This window comes from Chrysochloris asiatica, unplaced genomic scaffold (assembly GCF_000296735.1).
Source record: "Chrysochloris asiatica unplaced genomic scaffold, ChrAsi1.0 scaffold00018, whole genome shotgun sequence".
NCBI lineage: Eukaryota > Metazoa > Chordata > Mammalia > Afrosoricida > Chrysochloridae > Chrysochloris > Chrysochloris asiatica.
The window spans coordinates 16,518,150-16,525,606 of NW_006408536.1; the positions used below are offsets into that span (position 1 = coordinate 16,518,150).

The 7,457-nt window shown below is 37.9% G+C and overlaps 1 protein-coding gene across 1 annotated transcript in view; it reads right to left on the reverse strand.

The window, feature by feature from the left end:
• Positions 1–760: 760 nt before the first annotated feature.
• The window catches only part of PPEF1 (protein phosphatase, EF-hand calcium binding domain 1), a 150,309-nt gene continuing 143,612 nt past the window's right edge, over positions 761–7,457 (reverse strand). Inside the window, exons 14-16 of the mRNA XM_006835681.1 lie at positions 3,823–3,986; positions 1,820–1,904; positions 761–975 (exon numbers count right to left, since the gene is read on the reverse strand). Coding sequence (XP_006835744.1) covers positions 761–975; positions 1,820–1,904; positions 3,823–3,986 — 464 coding nt within the window. The remainder of the gene's footprint in view (positions 976–1,819; positions 1,905–3,822; positions 3,987–7,457) is intronic.

Genomic DNA, 7,457 nt, shown 5'->3' on the forward strand with positions numbered 1-7,457 from the left:
GGGTTGTAGGATATATAGTTCGACATACTGATAGATCTTGAAGTTCCCAAACTTTAAAATAATATAAAACATATACTTGGCATTAAATAGAAATCCCTTATGCTTGACATGCAATCAGAATAGCAGAATAAATTGCACAATGCATATATAACCAAAGCGCCATCTTACTAGTGAAGGTGTCAACCCATACTATGAGACTCAAGCTGAATGTTTTCACTTTCCATTTTCAACAGCTAAGAAAAAAATATGCTTTTTCAAACAATATACTTCCCCAGATTCCACCAAGAATCTGATATAGTTCCTATTACTGAAGGGTTCCCCCATCATAGAGAATCACTGGTTTATGGTATCTCCAAAGAAAATCACAGATGAGAGATGAAAATCTTTTTATTTTATTAATACTCAGATATTATACTTAGTAGCTTTCCTACACACTGTGGGTTTTGTTTTTGTTTGTTTGTTGTTGTTTTCTTCAGTGTGTTTTCATACTGCTCTAGTCTCCCGGTTAGGTGGTATCCAAGAGACTGGCACAAGGTTCAAACTGGTTTCTAACTAACAATATGTGGTTTCTAATACTGAAGCCAAATCTTATCAGATGCCACTTAACATAGCCTTACCAACAACAATTCAGTAGGCACTTCTAACACCCACACTATGCATCTACTTATGGAGTAAATTAGGATTACTCTTCTCTACTATTAAGGATCTTAAGGGCCTAGGAAAAGACTGTGTCTTTGGGCCTGGTATATACAGGGAGTCCTCATTCTTGGAAAGCAAGAGTGTCGCTTTTGTGCAGTGTATCAAATTTATGCACTACATGGAAAGCCTTTAAAAACTCGTTAAAATCAATGCTTCCATCTTTGTTTAAATCCATTTGGTTAGCGAGCTCGTCAACTTGAATATCATCAACATGAACACCGTAGTGAGTTTTGAAAAGTTTCCACATGTCACGGAATTCCTCCATGGAGATCAAGCCTAAAATAATACAGGAGAAGGCTGTGAGTGCTCATTTTAAGACCCATCTAAGGGAGAGGTGGGAAAACCAATTAGAAACTAACATGTCTGAGCATCAAGACACTGAAAGAATGCAAGAGTAAGAGCATAAATGTAAGAAACAATATGCCACTTTCAACTACCAAATGATCCTGAGATTCCTCTAAAGCTAGAATGAATAAACAGTGAAGGACTAGGAAGGGGACTGTGGACTGTGGGACAGTATGTGTTACAGAAATGGTAAGATCTGAAATTTATGGGAAGGAGGGCAGAAAAGAGAGCAATATCAAAGCAGAGGAAGGAGAGAAACACCATGAGACTACAAACAATGGCTCTGTCTTTTTTCATAGGCAATAATTTACTTTCATGTGTCAGATTATTGAGTTCATGTTCATGAAAGGGCTCTGGAGTAGAGGGTTATCTATTGATCTTTAAGTTTGAAAATGAGTAACTGTGCACCAAAGCTAAGTAAAAAATAAATGAATTATCATAGCCCTCACTCCAAAAACTAGAATCAGAACCCTAGGAATGTTTTTTATTGCAAGGAATAATTAAGATATGTAAATAGACAGTACTTTTTTTTTCATTTGTGCTGATAAAATGAATGACTCCAATATGATCAATGGATACATCGGCTTATATAGGCCTCTCTGGTTTTGAATACAGAGTTTATGGCCAAACTTAAGTAATAATAATAAACATGAGCTCATTTTTCCCCTTCAAGTTTAATCAGGTTTGCATGAAGAGTGAAACAGATGAAAATAGAGTTCTGATTTTGGAGATATGGACTAACTTTTGCTTATCAAACTAATTAAAGTTCATTTACCTGAGTGATCAGTGTCAATGACATTAAATATGATCTGCAGATCAGAACGGTATCTGTAGAGAGTCTCAATTAGAGAAGAATGAGCCTAAAATAAAGATTTGATAAGCGTTAAAATATAGAATTCATGACACCTATCAATTTTAGTAAATATAACAAACATAAGACCTCATGGTCAATTCAAATGACATGACTTAGAACTTTGAGAAGGCAAGCCTTCCTTGGAGGCCAGCCTTCTTTAATGAGAGAAAAGTTTGTGTGTCCTGTTTTCTGAAGTTTCCACAGTCCATATTCCAGGGGACAGGGTTAAAAACAAAAACAAAAACTGATGCTGAGTTGATTCCAACTCAGAGCAACCCTACATGGCAGAGTAGAACCACCCCAAAAGGTTTCTAAGGCTGTAAATCTTTACGGAAACAGACTGCTTCATCTTTCCCCTGTGAAGCGGTTTGTGGGTTCTAACCACCTACCTTTTAGTTAGCAGCTGAGGGCTTAACTTCTGTGTCACCAGGTAAATAAGCAAGCAGTCAATACCTGGCTGCTAACAGAAAGGTTGGAAGTTTGAGTCCACCCAGAGGCACTTCAGAAGAAAGGGCTGGTGATCTACTTCTGGAAAATGAGTCATGGAAAACTCAGTGGAGCACAGTTCTACTCTGATACAAGTAGGGTCACCATGAGTCAGAGTCGACTCGATAGCAACTGATTTTTTTTTTTTTAATAACAATATTCAACATCCTTGTGAACACCCGTGATCTCAGCAACAAGCCCAGGAGGAGAAACTACCATTTTTATGTCCTTTGTTCAGATTAGGAAACAGAGCAGCAGAGTAACTGTCCTAAATTCACTACCTGGTAAGTGGAATTTGAATCAAAGCTACCTTAAGGCAAGGAGTCCTGGTGTGGCATTACAAGGAGTCCTGGTGTGCAGTACAGGTTAATGTGCTGGACTGCAGTCGATTTGAACTGCAAGGTCAGCTGTTCAAGTTCACCAGCTGCTCCTTGGAAATCCTATACAGGGTTGCTATGGGTCGGAACTGACTTGACGGCACTTAACAACAGCGACTGTACTATACTCACTGCATTAAACTACCTATACATGACTCCATAGCAGTTAACAACAACAACAGCAACATGAAGTCAAAACATCAGTCCTATAGATATTTTCGTCTTCTAACTGCACTGTTACTTCCCTTTCCTATGTTGTTAACTTCACATCTCCTTGGTAAACGACCACCCAGGTTAACTAACTGCCGATAAGTTGTGAACTAGTGAGTACAGGCAGACCTCATTTTATTGTGTGCTTTGCTTTATTGAGTTTCATAGATACAGTAATTTTTATAAATGGAAAGTTTGTGGCAAGAGTGCATCAACAAGTTTACTGGTGTTATTCTTCCAACAGCGTGTTCTCACTTCATGTCTGTGCCACATGTTAGCCATTCTCACAAAATTTCAGACATTTCATAATGTTATTGTGCATTTAATAGGTTATACTGTAGTATAAACATTGGGAAACAAAAGCATTCTTGTGACTCGCTTTATTGTGTCATGCACTTTATTGCGGTGGTCTGGAAATCTAGCCCGCAATATCTCTGTACTGGGGTATTCACATTTTCATATGGGATTATAAATTTTTTAAATCTTTAAAATACATTCTTGGCCACTTCAACTAGTGTAGATGCCTCCAAGTCAGAAGGGAATTTGTTGAATATTTTTAAAGGGGTATAATGAATGGGTGTCACACCCCTGCCCTTCTACAGAATAAGAATCACATATTTGCCATAGATTCACTTACAGAGGCTTTTTGCCTTTTCATTTTGCCTACCCTCAGAACACACAGAGTGCCCCAGCAAACCACAATGTATCAGTCCCCATTAGAAATTGCCCAGGACAACCCCATCCATCAAATAATTCCTCTCCCAAATTTTGAATGGGCCAAGTTCCTCTTTTACATTACTCAAGAGGTGTTTGACTCTAGCCAGGTTTTAACTGGAGCTTTGTTGCACTTGCCTCTTTCACAGGTTTTTTAATCTGGACATCCTGGAAGCTGGACATGTACTCAACCTTTCCATCTTTATCTCTGTTTACCAGATGCACACTCAGGGATCTCCACGGTAAGTTTAGTTCCAAGACGCTTTCCATAGAAAGAGCCCACTGGCTCAGGGAAAGTTTTCCTAATAGCAACAGAAAAAAAAAAAGTCCACATTATCTGTTGATTATTTGATAAAGAAAGGCACAGCAAGCGGGCAGCCAGGGGGTTTTGAGGCCTGGAGTTTCCCTTCTGTCCTCTGTGATTCATCTTCTCAGGCCTCAGAGTCTTCCATATTCCACAGATCCTTACTGTCATCTGTGAGGAATAAGAGTTTGGATATGATCCCCCCCCCTTCTAATTAATAAAATATATTTAGTACTGTTGTTGTTAAGTGCCATCAAGGCAGTTCTGACTCATGGAGACCCTGTATAGGGTTTCCAAGGAGCAGCTGGTGGGTTTACACTGCTGACCCTGTGTTTTGAAGTCCAGTACTAATCATACAGCACCACATCAGGAGTCCATACTTAGTATAGATTTGAAAACAAAAAAGAATATAAAAATAAAAGATTTACTTTTGTTTTTAATGTTTGATATATCATTCATTGATGTGGCACTGTAGGATAAGCACTAGACTGCAAGTTGTTTTGAACAGCAAGATTAGTGGTCTGAACTCACCAGTCGCTCCTCAGAAACCCTATACAGGGTCACTATGAGTTGGAACTTGATAGCACTTAATAACAACAACATATTATTCGCCTGTCATTTTTCTGTGTAATAATCCTTTCCCCCATAATATTTTATGTAGTTTTTCAAAGTAGAAGTATCTTTATTTTTTCTAATTACCAAAGATATAATCATTTAAAATAATTTATGATATACAGAAAACAGTGTGATTACTCCCAGTCCTTTTTCTATACAGAGGAACATGGGCATTCGGGAATGTATATGAATATTATCTTTCTTTCTTTATCTATATATTGTTGTTGTTGTTAAGTGCCGTAGAGTCAATTCTGACCCATAGCAACCCTGTGTAGGGTTTCCAAAGAGCAGCTGGTGAGCTTGACCCACCGAACTTGCAGTTCAAATGACTTTGCAGTCTGACACATTAGCCCACAGCGCCACACTAAGACTCCTATATGCATATATTTATTATACTCTAGTCTATGTTTTATATGATGGAATTGCATATGACAATTCATCCAGACATATTTACTCCAACCTGCTTTTTTACTTACAATAAATTATGGATGTCCACCTATGTTAATAAACACAAATCAATATCATTATAATGGCTATAAAACTATTCCATTATTTCCTTAGGAGAATTCCTAGATGTAGAACTACTGGATGTAGAACTATATAGATTTGTAAGTTGGTACCTAATGCCAAACTGCTTTAAAGAAAGACTATGCATTTACACTCCCATCGGGCATTTCTTCACACTTAGCAGCTAAGGACAAAATTCTTTTTTTAAGTGCTATTTTAATGAAGTTTAACACCTACAGAAAAGTTCTGAAACCAAATATAGAACTCAGTGAATTATTACAAAGGGCACTCTTGTGTAACCAACACCAAGTCCAAGAAATACATCACTGCTTTGTTTTTTGTTAGTTTTAAGTGCTGTTTAGTGGGTTCTAACTCACAGCCACCCTCTATAGGGTTTCCGAGTGGCTAGTGAGTTTGAACAGCCAACCTTGCAGTTCACACCGACCTTGTAGTCCAGTGATTATCCTACAGCGCCACACTAGATCACTACTAGTATTAAAAAAAAAAAAAAAGTTTTACGGCAAAATATTGAACTACGAAGAAGAGTTTTCTCTAGGACAATCTTAGAGAAAAATACAAACACAACTGAGGAATATTTCTGGTGTGATGCTGTGGGATAATACGCTGGACTGCAAAGCCAGTTTGAACCACAAGGTCGGCAGTTCAAGCTCACCAGCTGCTCCTCGGAAACCCTATACAGGGTTGGAATTGGCTTGGCGGCACTTAACAACAACAACCTCTATGATGCAAACATGGAGCCCTGAACTGCTAACTACAAGGTTGGTGGTTCAAATCCTGCAACCCCCTATGAGTCGGAATCGACTAAACGATACTTGACAACAACAGTATCCAAAAGACCTCCTTGTGCCCCTGACAATCACTGTCACCTCCCACTTTCCCAAGGAAAGTCATTATCTTGACTTCTGACACTATAGTTCCTTTTTGTCCTTTATGATCAATTATAAAAAAAAGTAAGTATTTATAGGGGAAGGGGTCTGGCTTTGTGCTCAAAACTAGGTTCAGAGATTCAGCCATGTTGTCCCATTTATTTATAGTTTGTTCATTTTTATTGATGTATAACATTCCATGGCATAAATGTTCACAATTTATATAGCCATTCTACTATTGATGGACATTTGAGTATTCTCCAGTTTAGACTTCCTACAGTGCTAGGAACATTTCCGTGCATGCCCTTTTGGTGCATATATCTACCTGCATCTCTGCTGGGCAGAAAGCTAGGCGTGAAATTGCTGGATCATAGGAAATATGTTTATTCAGCTTTATTTTATACTCCAAGCTGTTTAATGAAGTGGTTGCACCAATTGAGACTTCCACCAGCAGAATATTACAATTCTAGTTAGTCCACATCTTTGCCATTTGGTATTGTCAGTATTTTTCATTTCAGCCATTCTTGGGGTATATGGAGGGTCCTGGTGTGGCATTGTAGGATATACACTGGACTGTTAACCACAAGATCAGTGGTTCAAATCGACCAGTAACTCCTTGGAAACCCTATATAGGGTCACTATGAGTCAGAACCAATTGGACAGCACTCAATAACAACAACAGGGGGTATACAGTAATATCTCATTGTTGACGTAATTTGTACTTCCTAGATGACTAAAGAGTTAAGCACCTTTGCAATATACTGACTATTTGGATATTCTCTTCAGTGAACTGTCTCTATAAGTCTTTTGCCAAATTCTTTACTGGATTTTAGGTTTTTGTTTTTAGATTGATTGATTGGTGTTGTTGATAAGTACCATTGAGGCAGTTCTGACTGATAGCAACCTTGCACAGGGTTTCTGTGGAGTAACTAGTGGGATTGAATCATCGACCTTATTGTTAGCAGTCTAGTGCGTATCCTACAACACCACAACATGACTTGATTGCTGTTGTTGTTAAGTGCCGTCTAGTCGGTTCCAACCCATAGTAGCCTGTATAGGGATACCAAGAAGCAGCTGGTGAGCTTGAAATAGGAATTATTTGTATTTTTCAAATATGAGTCCTTTATCAACTGCGTGTGTCACAAATACCTTCCCTCATTGTGTAGCTTGCTGGTTTTTACTCCTTTAACAAGGTAGTTTGAGGAACAGAAGTTTTTAATTTGTATTTAATTAAAATTACCACTCTTTTATGGTTAGTGCTTTTCTCTTCTACTTATGAAATCCTTGCCAAATTCAATGGTATAAATAAAGTTTCTTGTATTGTATTGCAGAAATCTTTTTGTTTGTCTTTCATATATATATTTTTTTTAATTTAAGGTTTTTATTGTGGATTGAGTGAAAGTTTACAGGGCACATCATCAGTTTCACATTCAACAATTCATATACCTTGTTTCATTACA